At 35.5% G+C, this 26,385-nt stretch overlaps 1 protein-coding gene across 7 annotated transcripts in view; it reads left to right on the forward strand.

The window, feature by feature from the left end:
• The first annotated feature begins 1,232 nt into the window (after positions 1–1,232).
• LOC106872103 (pyroglutamyl-peptidase 1) overlaps positions 1,233–26,385 on the forward strand; it is a 48,722-nt gene continuing 23,569 nt past the window's right edge. For 3 of the 7 annotated variants that reach the window (XR_016244444.1, XR_016244443.1, XM_089363609.1), the window contains exons 1-3: positions 1,233–2,236; positions 20,469–20,518; positions 23,841–24,010. Coding sequence is in view for 5 of the 7 variants with exons in the window: in XM_089363609.1 (XP_089219735.1) it covers positions 20,485–20,518; positions 23,841–24,010 (204 nt within the window). In the remaining 2 variants the exon portion in view is untranslated. The remainder of the gene's footprint in view (positions 2,237–20,468; positions 20,519–23,840; positions 24,011–26,385) is intronic. The other 4 variants (XM_089363610.1, XM_052973203.2, XM_014918963.3 and 1 more) reach the window with 4 other exon arrangements.

Raw genomic sequence — 26,385 nt, forward strand, 5'->3', positions numbered from 1 at the left:
ATTTAAAACGTGATACAAAGTCATAAACAAATTAACTTTTATCACATCGAATTTTTTCCTTGTCCTAGTAACTCTCTGTGCAACTTCTACATGCTTAAATCTATCGGAAATTCACAGCAAAGCTCTCTTACTCTTGAAAAACAATATTCTTGCCTTCCACAGTGATTGACATGAAACCCTTCCTGCAAAGTTACATGCCATAGATATCCGCGTCTTAGACCAAAACTTTCTACTAAGACCATTCTATAATAGTGTGTGACGACGGAATTCCATTTACTCTGGTGTACTGTTATTTCTTACACGTTATCCTTTCAACATGTAAATGACTGTTTCCTGATACCTTTAACAATAGTTACTCAAGTGCTAATGATAACTCCCTATCCGTCTTTTCCTATAGACCCGTCATTCACATGCAATACAATTTACATTAGATACACACAAGACACAATATCAATAAATGTATGTGCAAGGCTTTACAATGATAGTCTTCAACAACCAAAACCAGAGTTCAAAGCCAGTCTACCTATTCAGGGACAAAAATACTTCAGCTCTTGAACATCACATCAGAATACTGCTCACTTCTACCTAATTCTGAGCAACCACTACATACATAGACGCTTTAGATAGCATTAAAAGAAAATGGCAATCATGTTGCAGGCCTTACCCTGCTGGTGTATCATGCTCTGTCCCTTTTAACTGGACTTGCACCACAAAATACAGCAACCTCTGCACCACCCATTTGATACACAAGTCTCACCACCCTACATCAGCACAATGTGTCTTCAACAACCTTTAATAAAATATTTGCTTAAACTATTATTCTCAAACTGTAATTTTCAGCTCACTCTTATCCTCAATTTCAAACAGAACATCAGCAAGGACTTCCCCCGGTGAGAAGGCCAACGAAAACTACAGACACTCTTCGTATTCCTTTGTCTAAGAAACAAAATAAATAATATTAAAAGTATTCAAGGCAAAAAATCAGATGTTGTCCATCTTTACAGGTGAGAGGAGTGACTGTTTCAACCAAACGATATGAAACAAAAAAAAAATTAGAGAAAGAGTAATTTGAAAGAAGTAAAAGAAAACACATGAATAGGAGTGCATAGTAGACTACAACAGTGGTGTATGGTATATTACAAAAGTGTGATGAATGTGAAGAGAGTACCGGAGCAGTGCAACAGTACGAGGGGGTGAATATAGTATCTGTAAAAAGCGCTAAAAGACAGAAAGAGTGTGTTGAAGACTAAATCGACAGAACAAAATAGAAAGAGAGAGAGAATAATTAGATGGATGCATGAATTAAGAAAAAAGAACAGAAGTGTAAGACAGAATATTAGTGAGAAAGAGAGAGTAGGCGAAAATATTAACAGTATATAAAAGGTTGGAAACGAACAGGAGAAATTAGTTTCGAGCTATGTATAGTATACACGCCTGTAGGGAGTGTTTGCAAATGTTATTAGCAGCAGCAGTAAAGTAACGGTGTGAAACTAAAGATTACATATGCATTCACAAATAAATAAATTATATCTTTGACAGAAACGGAGCGAAGCGATTTCGAAGTAGATGCAATGCTGTTTTAAAGAAATCACCTTGTGTTAGATAAAAAAAAAAAAAAAAGTGTAAGATTTTACAGTAGTCAACTGACGTTGATAAATTATAGTTTATAGTGGATGTCATTTCTATTTCAACCTCACCGCACTAAAAGGAAACTAAATATGGACTCTGATTGAATCATTGTATTCTCTTATTTTTTTTTAACTCATATTACTTTCCTTTTTATTTTTCTGAACGATTTTACATCAACTCACTACAGAGACATACATATGGATGAATCTGTACATAGATATATGTCTCTCTTAAATGTGCGTGTAGACGTGATGCTATTTTAATGTGAAAAAGAGCATCTCTTGAAAAGCACGAGTTGTTTGCTCCTAGTAAGGCCAACAGTGAAATCGAAAACTAGCGAAGACAGAAAGACACAACTAGAGAAAGACAGGGAAGTACAGCTCAATTGATGAGACGTGAGTGAGGGAAGGATAGGTAGATATTTCTTTAATGATTTCGCTAAAAAAAAAGACTCGTTATTGGATTGATTACTAGATGATTAGATAAATGATAGAGTGGAGAGAAAGAAAGAGTAAGCTTTTCTTTACCGTTGGATTGTTTTCGTTTAGTATTTTGTATATCTGTTTATTCTATTCAGCATTATTGCATTCCAATTTAATTAATCCAGGTAAGCTATAAATATATTTATTTGCCTTTCATTCACACAAAAATACACACATCACATGCAACTATATATATATATATATATATATATATATATATATATATATATATATATATATATGCAAATATATACACATACATGCATCCACACACGTTTTTGTGTATGTGTGTGTATGAATATGTATGTGTGATTGCCTGTTGCTTTCTATATTTATCGAACTGCTATTTTTATTTTCAGCTAACATTTTAGGTAATTAATGTCACCGTGTAAAAAAACAAGCACCGACTTATGTCTCCAAACTATATCCCTTATTTCACAATTACATGACTGGTCAGCCGATCTTGTTTTAAGAATTTGTATTATTAATAGAAATTATTTTGGTTTTAATTAATGTGAAAGAACAAAGCAAACGCCGTACAAGTAACCCCTAAATAAGTCACGACTGTTTACTGGTTTCGATTCCCGGCTGTAGTACTTTCATTTCTCTTACGCCGCTGTGCATGAGAATAAAAGGGGTTTCGTTTAATCCAATTTTTATCATGTTTCCTCTATAAATCTCTGTAAATGCTCAAATCTAGCACCGATCGTGGTTTTCACAAGAGAGAAGTAAACTACATCACTTCAGCACTGGCCGATACTTAGAATTCGGCGCCCTCATCTTTTTCCATATACATCTGATTTTTTTTTTTTTTGATAATTTTTAGATTTTGATAATTGTAATGGTCTACTATCTAAAAAATGTATGCTTCGATGTTCTAATTATTAGTGTGCCGATTTTTTAATACCATGAAATAAATATCTTATCTTGCAAACCAATATAATAAAAATGTACAGAGTATAAACGTTACATAAACACTAGTGCGCACGCACACACGCATGCATACCAACAGAGTACCCGTCGAAAACGACGGGTTATGTGAATATAGAATAAATTAGGCTAACGTAAAATATATAAATAAAGTGATGACATCTTCTTCGGATAATCTTCATCATTTTTCTGCATTTCTAAATTGAACAGTTTTTCTGTGGCTGAAAAATGCGTCTATTTGACATGGAATTTCCTGTTGTATATTTGAAAAGTCCGCATAACTCGCTGTTTCTCTGGGCTTGTACTTGTATTTTTTGTCTAACCTTCCTTTCTCGCACCAATCGCCGCCTTCTTTCATTCAAATATTCCATGTGTATAAGTTTTAATTTTTTAGAATAACGAAGGGTATATGTATAGAAATAAAAGTATACTACAGGGCAAATGACCGGTAACTTGATTAAATGAAAAAAGGATAAACTGGTAGCATAGATTTGGATACAGTCCTATTGATACAGATGTTTGCCTTCAAATATTGTTCGAGAAATGATAACTTCCAAAAACCAACTATGAATTAGGTAGCATCTTAGTGAATGAGAGATGTGGAAATTGTGTCTCAGGGAGGAGATCAAAGAGAAAGATGGTTAGCATGGAATAAAATGCATCATAAATGCAAGATTTGCAGGAACAATATTTTCCGCTCTTGGTTTTTTGTCCAATAAAAATTAGTCCTTCCCTCTTCTGTTAGTCTATATTCTAATTCTTTCTTTCTCTCTCTCTTCTACACATTATACCTCATCTGACATTCCTAAATCATGAAAGAACCCACAACAAAAACAATTTTTATAAGTGTTGCATGCAAATTGACCTTATGTATGTGTTGTGTGTATGTATATATGTAAATATATGCATACATATATATAATACATGTATATCTATATGTATATAAATATATATACATATTTATATGCATATATATATGTATATAGGTGTATGTGTATATGTATGTATACATTGTGTATGTGTATATATTTATGCATACATTGTGTGTGTGTGTATATATATATGTATGTATGTATGTATACAGTGTGTGTGTGTGTGTATGGCTGTATGTAAGTACAAGCAAGGTTGTGTGGTTCAGAAGTTTAATTTGCAGCAACATGGTTCGTGGTAAATTTCTCAGTGTGTGGCACTTTGGGCAAATATCTTCTGCTGAAACCCTGGGCTGATTAATGTAGTGTGAGTGAATCTGGTTGAGGAAAACTGTGAAAACTTATTTTATGTACATGTGTGTCTTTGTCTTTGTTTCTGCCCCACCATAATTGTTTGGCAAACAGTCATTGTTTGTTTACATCCTGTATCCTAGCAGTTCAGCAAAAGAAACTGATATAAATATCAGCTGTGAAAAAATAAGCTCTGGGTTTCTGGAGTCAATTTGTTTATCTTTTACTTGTTTCAGTCATTAAACTGTGGCCATACTAAGGCACCACCTTGAACTTTTAGTCGATGAATCGACCCCCACCCCAGTCTCTTTTGCTGAACCGCTAAGTTACGGGGATGTAAACACACCAACACCAGTTGTCAAGCAGACAGGCTTCCTTCAGTTTCCATCTACCAAATCCACTCACAAGGTTTTGGTTGGCCTGGGACTATAGTAGATGACACTTTCCCAAGAAGCCATGCCGTGGGACATACCCAGAACCATGTAGTTGGGAAGCAAGCTTCTTAACACACAGTAGCTGCGGTCCAATGACTGAGTGAAAAATAAAAAGAAACTAGCAATGATTCAAAACCTAACTGTTAGGTAACAAGTCAGATCAAATCACAATAGTTTTATGTGATTGGTCTGTTAAGCAAGCAACCAGCATCAAGCCATCACATGATTCAATCTTCTTGTGCCCTGTAAAAAGAACATTTTTGGCAGTAATTAATTGAGACAGCTGAGCAATATGTGTCTCCATTCTTGTCACACCAGACAGCATGCATTTTTACTGTCAGATAACACAAGAAGGTGGCTAAAACAGAGGCACAGATAAGTAACAGCAACCTCCATCACCACAAATACAGCACAATTGTTTTCACTTATGTTGGGCAAGCCACAAGTTATTGTATTAATAAATTAATTGGCTACACAATTAGCCATTACTCATAGTGTATGTGTAAATTTACAGCTTTATATGACCTTCATGGTGAAGTGTGTGTGTGTGTGTATATGTATGAGGTTTGTGTTATTCTGGTATAGTGTTGTTGTTAACTCTAAGTCAGTTCTGATTGAGCAGAATTGTGCTAAATGACAGTCCTACCATCAAATCAATCAACTCCATATAGCCTTCCTTCTGTATAGTTTTAAGTATTTAGATATTTCCATGAATATAGTCACTAATATCAAGTTATCAAGTATCTACTTGATAACTTTTAAGGTAGTTTTCTTACTTCTTATTTGTTGCTTAGATTTCATATTGTATTTTCAAATGTCATAAGCAAAATTAATGTTTGCATTCTCACACAAGTATGGAGATAAAAAATGAACTTGCAAACAAATATAGTCAGTATGTATATTATAATGATGTTGATGATGATGTTTCGATTGACTTATAGAGTTTGTAAGGGACAGAAAGGAAACGAAAATTTGTCGTGTTCAGGCATGCTTTCAGCATGAATGGGAATGACTAATGCATACACTTTATGCAGTTTCCTTGCAAATATGCTTTGCCATAGATGTAACTGTAGTAGATACACCAGTGTCAGTTCATAGAATAGCAACCCAAAAGTTTTACCATACAAATGTCAACGTAGACTCATCATCATCATCTTTGTCATTGATCATTGTATTTTGCATTAGCAATATGTATTGTTAATATTGGGTGCACCTGATCTTTAGAAAAGGTACACTATATCCTTGCTTGTTGTAAGAAGTGATTTAAAGAGTTGGCAACAGGAAAGGCATACAGCCATAACGGTGCCTCAAAAACTTCTGTTCAACCCATGTCAGCATGAACAGGTGGGCAACTGTATTCAGGTTATATAGTCCGGCAATCATGTAAGCTATTCTAGCTATATAAAACTGGTATCCGTGCCTAAATAATGTAATAGATTTTATTCAGTTCAGAGGTGAGGAGGAATGTCCATATTATTAGAGAAGCCTGAGCAGTGAAAGAGTTCCGGATTGTTACTGTTTTGGGAAGTAAGGACTCATCAAAGTGTTTAATACAGAGTTGTAATGATGAGTAATGATAATGAGAGCTAAAGAATCAGATAGCTTGTGTACTCTTGGATGGTATCTTATACACAGAAACTGTTGTTCTATCCATAGAAGAGACAGAAGTAGGATGTAATGTTGGGTTGTAATGTCTTGGTGATTCAAGGTTATTAGTTAGACAGCTTTATGTATCGGAGTTTACAATGCTTCATAGCAGTTACACTACTGCTTTAGATATGGAAGCAGTACTCTTATGAGAGTCTGAGCTGAAGTATTTTCTATTCCATAAGAAATCTTCGGAATGCAATTTTTGGTGTGTTATACATTAAGTTATATAAATTTCTGTACTTATTTCTTGCAAATACAGAAAACGTAAAATTCAATGAATAAGGAAATGTAATTGTGACATTCATACTTTTAACTGAAATGCTTACATTCAGGATGTATATTATGGAATTCACTTGTTAATTGTTTACTTTTCATTAAATGCTTCTAAATTATGAAGTAAAACAGCTGTAAACTATAATATTTATTAAAACAGTGAATCGAGTTGATAAAAACTTCTGAAAATTTAATATTAAAACTGTTTGTAGAATTGTTTCAATATGAATTTGAAAATGCTAACTCATTGAAATTAAAAACTAGCTGTTGTCTAGCTACATGATAAAATGAATTCTTGGATTTATCTGTCACTATTGTATAAAAGATAATGTTTAAGAATAAGTTGACAACATTGTTACTTGGAAGCTAACTGATATGTGTTGAAATAAACACATTTGTACTAAGGAGGTCAGGTTCATATCTGATCACAAGCATAAAGAAACTCAGTTGTTAACAACTGACACATCTAACTCGAGATACATAACATGACTGGAAGTAGACAGTTACAAAACCATAGAATTAATGACTATTTTGCCGTCTTGCAGTGCTAAGTTCAGTTCTTCCACTACTGGAAAAAGCTATCTGTAGTTGCCCTTAAGCAGACAGGCCATTGTCCCATGATCTACACCAGTGTTTCTCAAGCTGTGGTTCTTAAAATACATGTGCAATAAGTCAGTTATACTCCTACAATACGCAAAATATTTTAACAATTTTTTTTATACAGTTCCCAATAATATTTAATCATAAAAATATAATACAATTATTTTAAACATCAAATGTCTATGAGCATCCACCTGAGTAAAATAGGAATCAAAGGGGCTGTAAAAATTGGTTGAGAACCACTGTTCTACACTGTTGTAATGTTTAGCTCAAATCATACGACAATAGAGAAAAACCAAGTTGTGCTGTTAGCAAGGAATGAATCCCACCATGTTTGACCAGGTTGTGCAATATGACATTCTGCAGAGGGTTAATGGAAGACAAAAATAATGTAGACTCATGTGATTCTCTGAACATTAATAAGAAGTATGGTGAATTTAATTGTTTCAGGTGATGCATTATTGTCAATTTCTAAAACATCTTGACCTGGCAATACTACTTGTATTATGCACTAACAATATGGGGGTAAGTTCAAGAGGCACAGTGAGAAAAAAATTGATACATTAGTTTGAAAAGACAGTAGCCAAGTCGCTGATAAAACCTTAACTTTCCTTGAAGTGTAAGATGTGAAGATGAAAACAAGAGTGTCCTGCTCTTGGATAAATTTTATGAAATATGTATAATGGTTAGTTTCAAATGAGCAAATGCTTTGTTATTCTGAGAGGGTAAAGAATACTTAATCAAAACAGGGTTCTCAGGAGATCACAACAATCTGATTCTCAGTGAGTAGCTGTCCTCCTTTTATTTTGTTTTTGTTTTCCTTTATTTTATTTAATGCTTTCGTTTAGGAGGTGCTTAGTCTTGGATCTGTGAAATTATGATGTTGATTTAAAGCCATGTTATTTCACATATTTGTTGCATAATTATTTGTGATGCATGGTTGTTTAATTAAGGCTCTTTTTTTAAATTTTATGTTGCATAATGTTTTATTGATTCATGGTTGAAACTTCTGTTTAAAACTACAAAACCTAACATGGTCAAATAATGAATATTAATGGAGAATAATTAATGCCAACACAAATGACAAATGCTCTAAGACCAAATTTAGTAGAAGTCTAAAGAGATAAAATTTATATAAACTGTAGACAGACTACAACTAGTACACTGTCATTCAATATGAAAAATAGAACCCTAATCAAACAAGCTGATTATATGACATAATAACAGAGAAAATGATTAAAACAGATATAATAGTTTAAAACAAAAAGTGTGTGTACAGTGTGTGCATAATTATATCAGTAGGTATCATGATAAGGAAGAATACTAGGAAGCCTAAAATTGATTCCATTTGAAAACAAAAGATTCAACAGCAGATAAATTGCAAGAGGAAGAAAATAGCTTGAAACAGCAAAACCCAAAATGTACCAAAAATAAATAAAATAGAAATAAAATTTCATAGAAACTCAGAATTCAAGACAAACAGGATTTTAATATGAAATATTAATTCAGTAGTTGAAAGTGAGAACATAGTATTTTAGAAACAAATCAAACAAAATAAAATGTTTTGAGATGATAAACAAGCCCTTTACAGGTAATTAAATATACAAAACAGAAAAGCTTCAACCAAGTAAAGAAAAAGAAGAAAAATATAGGCTGAAGCACTCTTATATTGCCAAATGCTTTGATAAAATAATTAATAGCAAAACGGTTAATGCCAAGAAAATTAATCCTTCTACTAAATTACAGAGGTAGATAACTCTAAAAACTGCTTGCTGATTTCTCATAGTTTGTATGAACACCTCAACAAAAGCAACCTTTGTAAAGAACAGAAGGAATTGTAAAAATCAGTTACTGATAAATAAGACAATATTATAAGACTGCAGACAGAATCAAAAGAATTTATTGCTTGGATAGGCTCTAAAGATAAACATATTACTAGAATCATCTTTAAAAAACTAACTTGAGAAAAAAGATGGAAGCATTTATTAAAAACTAGCTGATGTCTAGCTACATGATAAAATGAATTGTCCCAGTAGCAAGGCACAGCTTCAGCATTGTAAACTGGAATGTCGTTGTCTCATATCTGTGTTTCTATGCTGGCATGGGTTAGATGGCTTGTCATTGTGTAAGTCAGTTCTAATTTGGAATGATAACCCTCTTCAATGGATTTTGGACCACATCTCATTTGTGCATGATTAAAAATCCTGAAGAAACTAGACACAAAAACAAGAAATTCATTGACAAAATTTAGACTGCATCACCCAAAAGCTGACACACATCACACATATATCTGTGGGCAGACTGGAAGAAAAGTCTTCATTCAATTTAAGGTAGTATATAAAACTGATACAGTTGGAATAAACATATCTAAAAATAAGGAAAGTACTGTATATTTTTGCATATAACATGACCTTTAAATCCTAAAATTTACCCTAAAAATTTAGGGTCATCTACTATCTTTCTAAAAACCAAACTTTAAATTTTAAGTGATGTTACGAGCAAGTTAACTGCAACCTCGGTGTGGTAACCACAGACATACATGAACAGATTAACAAGATATTAAAAAAAGTATAATATAGGTAATAAAAACATTTTTACTTTATATGTTATTGGCATATCTTCATAATAAATAGCCTATTTGAGAGATAATTCTAAATCATTGAAATCAACTTTTATCTATGCAAGCTAAGCTGAGAAAATGTAAGCATTGAGTTATGGTTGTGCTCACAGTAACCTTTATCTTTCATTAACCTTTCAAAAATTCTAATAGTGATGTATAACTGTAGTAATAACATTTAGAATTACATATTTATATTTTTAATAAAATATCTATTATCATTTGATGGCAAATAACACAATTTGGATCACACACAACCTTAATTTTCCAATAAAGTTATTTTACAGTAGGTGTATTTAAAACATAAGACATTATAATTTTTTTTTTCCTATCAAAATAAATAATATTAATAAAACATCAAACCTGCCACATGTATTTATCTAAAACCCATCAAATTCTTCACAATCATCACTATCTGTTTCTAAAAGTTTCTCACATATATCACAAGATTCATTACATATGTCATCATCATAAGGATTCCAGTCTGGCTCTGGTGAATCAAAATCAACTTTGTCATTACTATTGTACAGAATATCATCTTCAGTACCATCCATGGCATTAGAGATACTGCATTTTTTTAAATGATTCTATCACATTTTCTACTTTAACTTTGTCCCATGCCTTTATAACAAAATCACAGAGAACTTCAAGTGAGGTAGCATGCATAGCTCCACCATTTGTAAAAGATTTTCTCCATTCATCATCCTGTCATTCCATTGCTCTCTCACATTATCTTTAAATGGTTTGTTTAAACTGACATCAAGTGGCTGTACAATAGAAGTCAAACCATCAGGAATAACAGCAATATCAGTATTGGTTTTGGCTAACTGGGTTTTAATATTTGTCGTTACATGGCTACGAAACATATCCCAAACCAATAAGCTGCGTTCGTTTCGTATTCCACTTGGCCACTTTTACAAATAGTCTCAATCCATAATTTCACACCACTCTCATCCATCAACACTTTCTCGTGAAAATGAACAAAAACGCCAGGGAGAAAATCTGTTTTGGGCTATGTTTTACGTTTAAAAATAACCATAGGTTTTAATTTTGTACTGTCAGCCATGCTGCATAATATCACCATAAACCTCGTTTTCTCATATCCTGTGCTTTTAATGTCCACTGTTTTTACTCCTTTCAAATCTACCGTTTTGTTACCCAGCATGTCAAAGTTTAATGGAGTTTCATCTATATTTCCAATATGAGACAATGAAAACTGATGCTTTTTTTCTCAGCTGGATGATGAACTGGTGAAAGCTGGTTACTTTGTGATGGAAAAATCTCGGGAGTTTTTGAGTGATTTTTATTTTCTCCCTTATTACCAGATTTTTTCCTGTTCATAAAACGATTGCACCAGCCTACTGTTGCTTTAAAATCTCTGCATATTGATATGGGTATAAAATAATTATAAATTTCACTTGACAAGACAGTTTATGATCTTATATGAAGTGTAGGTAAATGGTTATTAATATGCCAGACTGACTGTAACTGTTTAGAACATTTCAGTCATATGAACCACCATTATCATATTGTTAGCGGTTGTTATGATAGTGATAAAGTTTTAATCCAGTTCCCTATTAGGTGGTGTGTGTATGAAAAAACATAATATAGAAATGGATTTGTTATTTTGTTTATTTCAATTTCCAAGGATGTAGCAAGTAAAAAAAAAACATTTGTAATAATATCATCTTTATATGACTAATATTTCTAAAGATACCTGTTGTTGCAAAAGCTAGCCTGTACACAGTTCATCATCCTCGTTTAACATCCGCTTTCCATGCTAGCATGGGTTGGACGATTTGACTGAGAACTGGCAAACCAGATAGCTACACAAGGCTCCAATCTGGTTTCTACAGCTGGATGCCCTTCCTAATGCTAACTGGTCTGAGAGTGTAGTGGGTGCTTTTATGTGCCACCGGCACGATGGCCAGTCAGGCGGTACTGGCAACGGCCATGTTCAAAATGGTGTATTTAACATGCCACCTGCACAGGATCCAGTCCAGCGGCGCTGGTAAAGACCTCGCACAAGTGCCAGTAAGGCGACGCTGGTAACGATCACGCTCAAATGGTGCTATTTATGTGCCACTGGCACGGAAGCCAGACAGCTGCTCCGGCAATGAACACGCTCGGACGGTACTCTTAGCGCTCCACTGGTACAGGTGCCATCACGAGTTTAGTGTCCAGTGAAGGAGAGGTTGGCATGGGTGCCAGTCGTCAAATTTGGTTCGATTTCGATTTCACTTGCCTCAACAGGTCTTCGCAAGCAGAGTTTAGTGTCCAATGAAAGAAAGGTACGCATAAGTGGGCTGGCTACACCCCTGGCAGAGGCCTCGGATTATGGGCTCACTTGGCTTGCTGGGTATTCTTAGGCACGGCATATTTCCAAAGGTCTCAGTCACAAATCATTGCTTTGGTGAAGCCTGATGTTCGAAGGTCGTGCTTCACCACCTCATCCCAGGTCTTCCTAGGTCAACCTCTTCCACAGGTTCCTTCAACCGCTGGGGTGTGGCACTTTTTCACACAGCTATCCTCATCCATTCTTGCCACATGACCATACCAGCGCAATCGTCTCTCTTGCACACCACAACTGATGCTTCTTAGGTTCAACTTTTCTCTCAAGGTACTTACACTCTGTCAAGTATGCACACTAACATTACACATCCATCGGAGAATACTGGCTTCATTCCTTGCAAGCTTACGCATGTCCTCAGCAGTTATGGCCCATGTTTCACTGCCATGTAGCATGGCTGTTCGTACACATGCGTCATACAGTCTGCCTTTTACTCTGAGTGAGAGGCCTTTGTCACCAGCAGAGGTAAGAGCTCTCTGAACTCTGCCCAGGCTATTCTTATTCTAGCAGCTACACTTTCAGCGCACCCTCCCCCACTACTAACTTGATCACCTAGATAGCAGAAGCTATCAACCACATCTAGTTTTTCTCCCTGGAATGTGGCAGAAGTTGTTTTCTGCACATTTTCAGTGTTTATTGCTCCTGAACATCTGCCACATATAAAAACTAACTTCCTAGTTAGTCTTCCTCTGATATTGCTGCACCTCTTATGTGTCCATAGCTTACACTGGGTACATCTTATAGAGTTTCTACCTATGCCTTTTCTACAGATTGAGCAGGGCCAACTATCTGAAGGGGTTTGTGTTTGGTCTATCTTCCTACTTATTAGGACTTTGGTTTTAGCTATGTTGACTCTAAGGCCCTTTGATTCTAGTCCTTGCTTCCATACCTGAAACTTCTCTTCTAGTTCTGATAGTGACTCCGCAATTAGCACAAGGTCATCAGCATAGAGGAGCTCCCAGGGGCATCCTGCCTTGAATTCCTGTGTTATTGCTTGAAGGACTATGATAAATAGGAGTTGGCTGAGGACTGAACCTTGGTGGACCCCTATCTCTACCCAGAATTCTTCACTGTACTCGTTGCCAACCCTCACCTTATTGACAGCGTCTCTGTACATGGCTCGCACAGCTCTCACTAACCATTCATCTATCCCTAGTTTCCTCATTGACCACCTGATAAGGGATCGAGAGACCCTGTCAAAGGCTTTCTCCATGTCAACGAAATCCAAGTACAGAAGTTTATCTTTGGCTAGGTATTTCTCCTGCAGCTCTCTTACCAGAAATATAGCATTAGTGGTGCTTTTCCCTGGCACGAACCCAAACTGCATCTCATCTAAACTGACTCTCTCCCTAATGACTCTCTCCGTGACTTTCATTACCTGATCCAACAACTTGATACCTCTGTAATTATTTGTATCTAAAGCATCATCTTTACCTTTGTAGCAGTTGACTATGGTGCTGCTACACCAGTCATTAGGTATGACTCCTTCGTGTATCACCTGGTTAACAATACAGGTGACTAGGCTATAGCCAACACTGCCAGATATTTTGAGCATCTCTGCAGTGATTCCTGATGGCCCGGGGGCCTTCCCTGTCTTCATACTCTTAATTGCTTTATCTACCATGGTACTGTCAACTCGGATAGCTGATCCCTCTGTTTTGTCGACATTCGGCAGACTCTCTTTCTCCCATTCATTCTCTTTATTGAGCAATCTTTCGTAGTGACGTCTCCAAGCCTCTTTCTTTGCAGCCTCATTTAGTGCAAGTGAGCCATCATCCATGCGAACACATTTCTTTCCTACATCACGATTCTCTCTCACACACTGTCTTGCAACACGAAATACTTCAAGTCTTTGGTCCTCACGGCGCAGAATATAGGCAATTTTTTTCTTATCTGCTTCCCCTCTGGCTAAATAAACCTGTCGCCTGGCTTCCCTTCTGGCAGTCTGATACAATTCCCTGCTACCACTGTTCTTCCAGTCCTTCCAAGCCTGTTTCTTTCGTCTAGTAGCCCTAGCAGTCGTCTTATACTACAGCTATGAAATAAATTCATGAGCTTTTTTACAAATTTTGACCTCGTCTTATCTAAAGGTTGTGTTATACATGGAAATATATGTAATTTCTAATTTCAGCACACACAAAATACAAAAGGCTGCACTAAATATATAAAGAAATACAGAAATATTTAACTGAAATAAGTACTCCACTCACAAATTCTTTAAAAACCATAGACACAACTAGCACTAAGCATAGGTATACAGCAGAAAGGTTAGATACAATAATTTTAATTAAAGAATTGAAACAGAGCCATCAACAATACACATAATATGGGAACTGAAACTTTTCTGTGGGCAATGCTCAAAATGGTGAAATAAACTAGATTACAACAAAGAATAGTCACATGTAGCACCAAGGATTACAACTGAAATGGTACACCTTTTGTTTTGGCTTGTTGGTTTCCTTTTGTTAAGTTTTTTTTTTTTCTTTACTGTCTCTCAAAGTAACAATTAAAGGGGTGTCCTTTGGTTGTTTCTTTGAGGGTACACTCAAAACCCATCTGCTTTTTGAGAGGTAGATATATGTTACTTTTCCCCCAGCTATAATTTATTTTCAATAAATTCTAGTCAAGTTGGCAAAATTTTTGAAAAATATCTCTCTGGCACCATGGATAAAGTTAACAGATTAATTCTCCCCAGCCAACCTTACAGCTTTGACCAGTTTTATTGTGGAAACAGTAACTTTTGGGCCCTGCTGCTGTTGTTGCATGCTAGCTCCGTTGCTGCATGCCACTTTCTCTCCTCTTGTGCCTTTCCACTTCCTTGGGAATCTTCAAGTGCCTCTTCAACACATATAACAACTGGCATTTCTGCCCTGCAACATCGATTGCACCACTTTTGTTTCTGCACTCATGATGAGGTATAGCTTCAGGATGGATCTTTGATATTTGGTACTCATTAGGACCTGTATATCTATGCAGACCTCACTCAACATGTCATTTCTGATCACTTTGCTGCTGACAACCTGCCTGTATTATACCATAAGGGTCATAAAGAGACAAAAGTCAAATGTCCAACCCAATGTCTTTAACCATGACACTTGTGTTATAATTTCCTAAACTTGAGAACAAATGCACTAACTTGGTCTGTTGTCTCACCTCATTCTCAGTTTCAAAGACGAGCTACATAATCCAGGGTTTTCTTCAATTGATCCATTGAGGGTAGATTTTTTTGAGAAGATGTATGTTACTTTTCTCTTTGTCTTTTTTGTTTTTCAAATAAGGTGGCAAAATTTTTGTGACATATCTCTCTTACTGTCTCCAGCGAGCTGATTCATGTGTAATACCTCTTTTTTAGCTCAAGACTTTAGTGAACCTGTTCTTGTTATTGTCTATAGAAATTTCTTTGCGAGGCGATGACTACTGACCGAGACCTTTGGAAATGTGCTGTGCGTGAGAAGACCCGGCAAGCCAAGTAAGATCGTTGCCAGTGTCCCTGGACTGGTTCTTGTGCGGGTGGCACATGAGATGCACCATTTTGAGCGTGGCCGTTGCCAGTACCGCCTGACTGGCTCCTGTAGGATTTTCGAGCGAGATCGTTGCCAGTGCCCCTGGACTGGCTTGTGCGGGTGGCACATAAAAGACACCATTTCGAGCGTGGCCGTTTTCGTGCGGGTGACACATAAAAGCACCCACTACACTCTCTGAGTGGTTGGCGTTAGGAAGGGCATCCAGCTGTAGAAACTCTGCCAAATCAGACTGGAGCCTGGTGTTGCCATCCGGTTTCACCAGTCCTCAGTCAAATCGTCCAACCCATGCTAGCATGGAAAGCGGACGTTAAACGATGATGATGATGATGATGATGATTGCCAAATGCTTCTGGATTTTTCAAAGTGCCATTGTTTGCATGTTTGTTTAAATGACATAATAGTTTCATCCTTTTTTTTATAGTGTTTTATTTTTATAATTTTCAATAAGTTTTTCTTTTGTGAAATGTTTGGATGTAACTGGTGCTACAACTCTTGATATTATCAATTACTGCTACCCCAGATGAAAAAAGACACCATCTTTTCAAATTTGTAAATAAGTAAATATTTTTTAAATTGTGTAAATATTTAAAAAAACAAAATTTTATGTCTATTCTGTGGTAATAAAGTAGATATCTAAAGAATTCCAGAGTCTCTTATTTATAAATATGCCAAAGAGAAATGTTTTAACATTAAATGTAATGTAGTAATATGTAAACAATGGCAAAAGTGAAACATGGCACATCACCAGTAAATAGTAACTGTTTTTAATATAGGTACAGGACACACATTTGGCGTAACAAGGTTAGGTGGTTATATCAACCCCATATTTGATTGGAGTTGATATAATCAGAAGAAACTGCTTGTCTTTTCTTAGTAAAATAAGATATCAGGATGATCTTTGTGACAACCTTGGCTAAAATTTCTCAGATCATCAATGTTTCAGATGAATGAGAGCATGAAGAACTTTTGTCACTCTCCTTACATTTTGGAACAGCTGATAATGCTACTGTACCTGGTGAGTTTATCCTAAACCTAGGATGAACCTGCCATCACCACCAGTTGTTTAGAAGGACTGCTCTATTGATCTTCACGGATGCCTAGAGTACACCCAGGACACCATTGCTAATACTAACCTCTAACTTTCTATAAAATGCATGGGTTGACATTCCACTGACCACATTGTGACTGTTAGATGACTGTGAGCACCTTGAAATGTTTTAAACATCATCAACATTATGCACATAATCTTTGCTTTTGCTCAGTCTAAGATTGAAAGACCATTGTATATGTATGCATTTGTGTGTGTGTGTGCATGCATATGTGTGTGTCTAATTACTTTTGCATTCACACCACTTGTGTAGTGAACTCATAAACAAAATACATGGCTGCAGTTTAATGTGTGAAGACCAGTGAAATAGAGTAACTTCTTTGACAAAAAGTAAGGATTAGTATCAGAATTGTCATTTACCAAAAAGGGTCTCATCCAACCCATGCAAGCATGGAAAAAGCAAACAAAAACAATCATGATATATCTATTTTATTTATTTGCATATCTATAAATGTATACAGTGCATGAGAGATTGACTGACATGGTCTGGCAATATGAGGTTCTTGAGAAGACCTGCCCACGTCATTGAAACTGAGTTCTATAAGTGTTGTGTCCCACCCAAATTTAGAAAACTTCTCACACACCATACTACAACAAATCAAACTACATCTCTTCTCTTCATCACATTTCTACTTCATGCACTATGCTTAACTTCCACCCACCAATCCTGTCCTCTTGACCCTGTCTCACTGTATCATTGCTATCCACTAGCCCCCTCGACCTGTATGTTCCACCCACACATAACAGGAAAACTTTTCACACACCCTACCCCCAACAAACCAATCTACGTCTCTTCTCTTCCTCACATTTCCTCCTTCGTGTACTATGCCTACTCTCATTCTTCAGTTCTATCCTAATGGCCCTGTTTCTCTGTATCATTGCTATCCAGTAGCCCTCCTACTCTATATATACCCAGGTTTTCACCACTCACTTCCCCTCTGCACTCCCTAATCATGCTTCTTTGGCAATATCCTGCCACTTATTTTATGACCTTTGAACCTCAAGGGTATGCCCTGGCACTTACCACCATCTATATCTCTCTCTCTCTGCCTTTACTTGACCATCTCATTTATATTCTGATCCCTGTCCCTTGTTAGTATGTCCAGCACTTTACCACCAACTCTATCTTGCTCTCTCTCCTTCTCTTGCATTTCCCTCAGGTTGGGAAACCATGTATCTCCTTGGTGGCAGCACACCTGTTCCTGTCTTCATTCCTGATTGCTCTCTCTTTCTCCCTCTCTCTCTTTCCCTCTCTCTCTCTCTCTCTCTCACTGGCCAGGTAACCTTGTACCTCCTCTACAGCAAGACACCTGTCTCTGTCTCACTTTCATCATCTGACACAAGATCACCTCCTCCAATGCCCTTCCCCTCTCTAAAGATTTTTGTCTTGCAAGTTACTTGGTGACCCTGTCAGTGCAGGTGCCACTTAAAAAGCATCCAGTCCACACTGTAAAGTGGTTGGCATTTGGAAAGGCACCCAGCTGTAAAAACCTTGCCAAAACCGACCTCGCCTGTGATTGTGCCATGTAAAAAGCACTAAGTTCACTCTGCTAGGTGATTGGTGTTAGGAAGGGCATGCAACTGTAAAAATCCTGCAAAAACAGTCACAGAAGACTGGTGCAAGCTTCTGCCTGGCTGGTTCCTGTGAAACCGTCCCACCCTGCCAGCATGGAAAGCAGATGTTAAACAATGATGATGATGAGATAGTGTTTTATTGTTTAGTCTCTCCTTGCACATTCACACATAAAGTAAAGGTGACATACCTTTTCCCTTGTATATTTACAAAATATACTTTTATATATATAAAAAAATTGACCAAATATCCTACCTCTTCCCTATCCTCATCTCCATCACCAACTACATTTGATAAAGGAGCTACAAAATACAGCTATAATGAAAATGTCCACTCTTGGATATATCATAGGACATATTCTCCCCAGTCTCTCCTCTTAAGTTCGTTTGTACTTGATGTATCAGGTCATAATGGCAGAGATATAATAGTTATCTAAAACACACACACACTGTCAATAATTTTATGTGTGTTTACCACTTTGATCATAATACTAATTAAGTTTACATTTATGACCCAATAACTAATGTACAATTTCACAAGTTACAATGGTATAGATGATGATGATTGACAAAAGACTTGAATATCTAAAAATAATATAGAGTAAGCCTTGAACAAAAGTGAATATAACTGTGTATGTGAATTTTTAAGTGCCTGTTGTGACTTTACCATGAATTAATTGTTTTAGTTTCAACATGTAGTCTCAGATTAAAGGTACTTTGATATATCTTTTTTATAATTTTAAAATTATTTTTATTTTTATTTTGAATTCAACAAAGTTGATTTATTGCCAATCTGAAAAAAATGGTTTCTCTCCTATCACTAGAACTACAATTTTTTCCTGCTAAAATACTTGTTATCATCGTCATCAAAACATTATCATTTAACATCCATTTCCCATGATGGCATGAGTTGGATGGTTTGACAGGAGCTGGCCAACCAGAGAGTTGTCCAAGCTCCAATTGTCTGTTTTGGTATGGTTTCTACAGCTGGATGCCCTTCCTAATGCCAACCACTCTTTACAAACTGTGCTGGGTCCTTTTTGTGTGGCACTGGTATGAGTGCATTTTATGTGGCACTGACTCCTGTAAAACAAAGACCTCCTGGCTGGGAAAGGGAGTGGGGGCATGGCCATAAAAGACATGCCTGTATGTATGGATGGCCATGATTTTATTGAGGTTGATGTGTCTTGTCAAGTACAGCAAATCACTAGAAGTCTTGGTCCCTTGTCATCTCCTCGGTGAGGCCGAACATGAGAAATTATGATAAGGTAAATGCCTGTTAACTCGTTTCTTAGGTAAAACCTCAGAGTTTCTGAAACTAAAATGAAGAGTTCCTGACATATTTAGTAATTTTCTTTCATAACCAACTTTCAACTTAATTTTGTCTCTCTCTTCTCTCTTTTCTCACTTACCCTCTTTCACTCTCCTTCTTTCCCCTTTGCTCTCTCTTTCGTTAATCTTTTTGTTTGATATTATCATCATTTTAACAACATTAGTTGGAGGTTAGAAGTGTCTAGAAGGCAGTGTCTGCATTTGATTTGAAGAACTTCTCTCCCATTTTATGTACCCTTTACGTACAATTTATGTCTATTTATTATCTAGCATATATTATCTCTATATCATATTACATGATTATGCAAAGTCACTTCTCTTACACATTCACTAATAGTTTTGCTCTTTGTTACCTTCTCCACCCACTTTTATTCAGTCACATAGTTTAGATAATCATTTATCATATTAATTTACATGAAGTCAATAAAATGTTGATAAAGAAATGCTTGCTCACACTTTCCCAATTACATGATAACTTTTTCTCTAAAAGTTTTGGTATGTCAAATATCCATCTTGTTTTTGAGTTGCTAGGCAATGGACAAATAATGTCCACTGACTTTTACTGAGCATCATAGATGACCATTGCTCTTTCTGAAACAGAAATGGGGAGTGAAATTGGTTGCTCTGCTCATTTACAAATGAGTCATTCAGTTAAGTCAAAAATCTCTGTAAATAAATAAAATTGTTCAAATAAAGCATATTCAAAGCTTTGGCAATTAATTTTTTAAATTTTGTTTTGTTTTACAGATTGTCTAAAATAGGAATGCCAACAACCAAGAGAACTGTCCTTGTAACAGGTAAGAGGAGATTTTATTCATAAATGAAAGAGTTTTAAGTGTTTACACAGCAATACATGAAACATCATCAACAGTCACCTGTTTGTAACCTAATGCACTAAAATGCAATCGTAGTTTAGATCAGTTTACCATTGACTTTATTTGATCATTTTCAAAATATATTGAGTCACATAACCAATATAATTTCAGACATAATTAATAAATGATCAATGTATATAGAATTTGAGATTTGAGTCTGGAAAATGTTTTACATTAGAAGTAAATTACTGGGAGCTGAGTCAGGGATCTAATTTAGATTCTTGTTGAACCATTTCACTTTACTTGTTTCACACCAATCCCTTTTCTCTCATCCATAATTTTGAGCTTTTCTGTTTACACAAGGTCAGGTGAGTGTCATAGAACTTAAATAATCTGGCAAACAAGATCTTAATTTCTGGTCATACTTATTGTTTCTCTTTCTTCACTAATGTTATTCATTTTCTCATCCTTTGTAATTGAAAACTTTGTACCTTGTGTTTGCTGTGCAAGCTGTGTTAAGATTTTATATCTGAATGTTAATGAGACAAACAAGCAAAACAACTCAGACTAATAAAGAATTTATAACACTTGTCCGGAATATATGTTAACTCAGTTTAGCTTAATATTTCCAATTTTAATTGAAATTTTTGAGTCATCAACCATTTATAATTTTATGCAATTTTGAGCTGTCATTCCTAGCTTGAACACTCAGTGCAAATATTCCAATGTTGCAACCTTCACTAACATTGAATATTTGAAGCTAATATCTGCTGCACCTTATAAAGCTATCACCAGAGTAAACCAAAGTGTGATGTGATGCCAACTTGAAAATCACTAAAATAGGAGCTGTGTTATTAAGGTGTCTAAGTTCTGAGATTATGCTTGTATCCATTTCTGCAGAAAGTAGATTCATTAAGATTTAATTCAGTTAAAGTTGAAATAATGAAACCTTTTGAGTATAAATAGAAGCTGAATAATCTATATAGAGAGTTTTAAATCTTCCTTTCTTATAAATGAAGCAGTTTGGCTCAGCGGTTAAGGTTAACCTCCACTTACAAATTCTTACTCTAACCGTTTGGAAAAGTTACGTCTTTTAGTCTTATTTACAAGTACTCCAACAATTGTTACTCTCTTAATTTGCTAATTGTGTCCCACTCTTAACTTATTACATTCACTACATCTCTGTTACTCTTCCCACCGTCTCTGTGTCCCACCTTCTAGACAAATGTTATAAATTCATCATTAGTCTGAGTTCTTTTGCTTGTTTGTCTCATTAACATTCAGATAGAAAATCTTAACACAGCTTGCACAGCAAACATAAAGTACAAAGTCTTCAATTACAAAAGATGAGAAAATGACAGAATGAAATGCATGCCTTTCTGAATAACATTAGTGAAGAAAGAGAAACGATAAGTATGACCAGAAATTAAGAGCTGATCCTAGACTTGGTTTGCTAGATTATTTATGTTCTATGGCACTCACCTGATCTATTCCTTGTCATAATATTTCTCTTTTTTCCATTATTTGTGTTCTCTCCAACCTTCAACAACTCTAAATGAACATTAACCATATTAACCTAACACAGCTATTCAAACCTCTCTCCTAGAAGGGCCTAACAACTTTGCCCGTCTCAGTCAACAAAACAAGGAAATATCAAGCATAAATCTTTTCAATAGCACAAGTATCAGTTGTAGCTTTTATTGTTGAATTATATTGATCAAACATTTGAGTATGATCCATACAACCAGCACCCTGGTTATATATTTTTATTTTACCTGGGACCATGCTAGTACGCCGCAGTACACAATAAAGAGCATAAAGCTTTTTCTTATGTATTATGTTGTGTGGTAAGTGAAGAATTGTTGCATGCAGGTTTTTGTGATAAATGGGGACATGCTTTATTGTAAGACAAAGCCTATTGCATCCAGTTCATTGTTTAGCCTTTCTTTGTACGTCCACACCTTTCATTGATGCAGAAATTAGTAAATCTCTTTTCATGTTCCTGTATCTTTGATGACATTATTTCACTTTATTTAATCTTTTTTTTTACTGTCTCTGTTTATGGCAGGTGATTTAATACAAATAATGAAAATGGCAGACCAGCTGCTATTTTTATCATTTACGTGAGTCAGTTTCATGACTCACTGTCCTGAGAACAAGTACTATATTAGGATTGATTCAAATGACTCTTAACTCCATTTGCATTCATACATACACAAAAACATTATCCTTTTGACAACTTAGCAGAAATCAGTATCTTCTCATATCAGATTTATGATAACCACCACATTCACAAATAACTAAGAAGGAGGAATAGCTTCCACTCAAAACAAGATGGAGATAAAATAAACACCTTTGATATCTTATGTGATGTCACAATACCTGTGACCTCCTATGGATGAGTACAAAAGGAAAAAAACAAACCAATTAATGATTGAGAAGACAGTTTGAGAAATTGCAGAAGCAGCTTGATTTACATTTGCATTCTGTGGATTACTTACAGAAAAGTGTAGGGCCTAGCCCCACATTTATGGATGAAGTGATGCCTAGAACTCTTCAAGATCTCGAGAAAGATTAAGCATCTGTTAAAAAAAGAGAAATGTGTCATTTGAGAATAAAGTTAATATGAGGGAGAAAGATTAACATATATACAGATCTGAAGAGGAATCATTCAAGGGAACAGCCTCTCTTCCATCTTATTTGTAATCACACTGATCCCTTTGTCAATTATAGTGAACAAAGCTAAAGAAGAATACTCACTACAAAAGAATAGGGGAAAAGTGAATCATGCGTTTTTCAAGGAGAGGTGCGAAACTGCATTAGCCCTTAGTTTACTTACAAACAATCCCAGTTTAAATGCAGAAATATATGTTGTAGCAAAACTGCTGTTTGTCATGTAACGTAATTAATTAATATTTACTGTATTTTACGATTTATATAATTAATTTATATTTATGCTCAAACTTTGCGAATGTTCTTGGATCATTGTTTCCCAAGAATCCCAAAAATGTTTTTTTGTGGCACAGTGGTGTGTTGTGGCACACAGTTTGGCAGACACTATTCTAGAACATCTGTTGTGGTGTGATAAAAAGCATAATTAAACCAGACACTAGACTAATTCTGTGAAACAACAGATTGTTGTCCTCATCGCTGGTAGATAGATGGACTTTTACTGCTTAATGATGGTTAAACTGGAAAAAAACAAAAAAACTGAAATATGAAAATGTATAGAAGAAAATGAACTTAATATCTGTTTCGTTGTAATAAATTTTATTTTTTATCTTTTTTCTTCTTTTCTTAACAGGCTTCGGGCCTTTTGGAGTACACAAAGTCAATGCCAGTTGGGTTGTAGTACAACATGTAGCCAAACTAGGCCTTGGTGATGATGTCTGCCTTATTGTTAAAGAAGTACCTGTAGCTTATAAAAGTGTTAAAACTGATATTCCCTTGTTATGGTCTGAATTCAATCCTGTGGTGAGTGAGAAGAAAGAAAATATTATTTACATTAAACTGTTTATATATGGCATATTTGTTCAAAAACAAAATAATTTCTCCTTAACTTGGTGATCAAATTATGAACAATTGCTTAAAAATATACAGAAAATTTTCTCTGAAATTTTATTAACCTTTCTTTATATATAGAAGAAGCAACAAAAGATATTTCTTATCAAAAGATCTTTCATATAAAATGAAAATAAAATTTAGGTTAAATGAGAGAATTAAAGTAACTTTTGTCTTAAAAGTTTAGTTGACTTGTAGAAAAGATGATTGCAATTGTCTTCCATTCACATTAATGTGCTTACACTATGGTAAGCTTGGATTCAGGTAGCTGGGTCGGACTTAGGAGGTTAAGCCTTGCTGAGGAGTCAACAAGTGAAAGCAGTGCACAAAGAGATTGCATGTTACTATCCATGATGAAGATGATGATAATGATGAGGATGATGATGACTGTGATGGTAATAATATCAATAACAATTACTACACTTCATAGCAGTGGTAAAAGGGGCATCAGTTTGTGAAAACAACTGTGCTTCTTTATGTAGATATCGAATTTAACTAAATCTCATGCAGAGTAGCTTGAAAAAAATAGATATAATGCAAGGACGGAAAAACCTGTAGTAGGAAAATACACTAACCATAAAAATATTAATAGCAGGAAGAATATATATGAAATTAACCCACTGGAGCCATATTTTTGGTTTATCAGTAATTTCAGATTTGATGCAAAGCTGAATTCCCAACATAATGAGAACTGGTAAACCCACTGTTAAGAGCCAGTTACATTAGAAATAGATCACTCAATCAGAATAAAGATATGTCAGTGTAGTTTTAAGCTCTTGACAAATGTCTGTATACAGACAGCTTTATGTTAGGTGTTGTTTTCTATATTTGTTCCAATTTTTTTCAATCGTGAAGTTCATTACATCCAAACATTTCCAGAGAGGAAAGACAAAGGCATAGATTATTTACAACTTGTGAAGTAATGCAAATTTTAGAAGATTCTCATGAAAATCCATAAGAATTTGATGAAATATATATATAAAGAATGACTTGGAATTAGATGAAGATGAAAGATTTCAAGTGGAAAGTGTTAATGATATGTTTCAAGTGATGGGACATGGGTCTGGATCAGCTTATAGTAGCAGTGATACAATATTAGTGTTAGATTAACAGATTATTGGTTCCAGATAATATCCTCAATTTTTAAGCATTTTTTTTGTTTAATTACTTTATGTCAGTTTCATTTCATTTGAGAAATGAGCAACTTCTTTATCATAGTTGGCAACTTTGACAGACATGTTAACCAACATGTTGATAGTTTCTTTGACATATAATGAGGCTAGGGATATAATCTCAAAGAAAGGAGGGTGTAAGTCTCCTGGAATTCTGTGATACAACTGATCTGACAAATGGCAAGATGCACGCTTTAAGAAACCAGCCAACTACTTTATCACTTACCAATCTGGCAAACACGCAATTTGGATAAATTACATTATCACTGGGAAACCGGACTGAGAGGCTACTGAATTGATATGGTTGATAGGACAATAAAAGCTTAGTGACAGGCTTTGTAAACCAGTAAGAAAGGTGATAGTAATAAACATTATCAAATTACTGGAAGGTGGCCAAGTGACTAGTCTACGCAACTAAAGGTGAGGCAGAAAGGAAAAATGTTGTACTTGTTTTGCAACATGAGAATCAGACATGAAGTGTTCAGGATTGTGAGACAGAACTAAGATAGCATTGGTGAGAATTGTATTTGAAATGATGATGGTAAACTTGTTTGTGTTGGAACTGGTTGGAGAAAGTTCAGGGAGCTACTACCACTATTGACAACAGTGTAGGGCAGATTGTATGACGTTTGTGTTGGAATTGTGATGCTGCATGGTGGTGAGACATGGACTTTGAATGCAGAGAACCTGAGAAGACTGCAAGAAATGAAGTGTGCATGCACCAACGGATGTACAACATAAGTGTGAATAAGTGCTGAGAGAAAGACTGGGCATAAGAGGAATCAGATGTAGTGAGATAATATTAGAAACCATAATATATGCATATGGATGAGGACAGCTGCATATGGAAGTGTCGATCTCTAATTTTGGAAGGAACCTGTAGAATAGGTAGTCCTAAGAAGGTGTGGAATGAAGTGGTGAGAAACGATCGTCAGATGTTGAGCTTCACAGAGATGACAAGCGGTCAAGACTTCTGGTGATTTGCCGTGCTTGAGAAGACACATCAAACTAAGCCAAATTGTGATGGGCCATGCCCCGCCTCTTACACACACACACATATATAATCTGTTCTCTGTCAAAACTCTCCCTGCAGCCCATCTTCCCAATACCACCACC

Source organism: Octopus bimaculoides, chromosome 15 (assembly GCF_046866305.1).
Source record: "Octopus bimaculoides isolate indiv1 chromosome 15, ASM4686630v1, whole genome shotgun sequence".
Taxonomy (NCBI): Eukaryota; Metazoa; Mollusca; class Cephalopoda; order Octopoda; family Octopodidae; genus Octopus; species Octopus bimaculoides.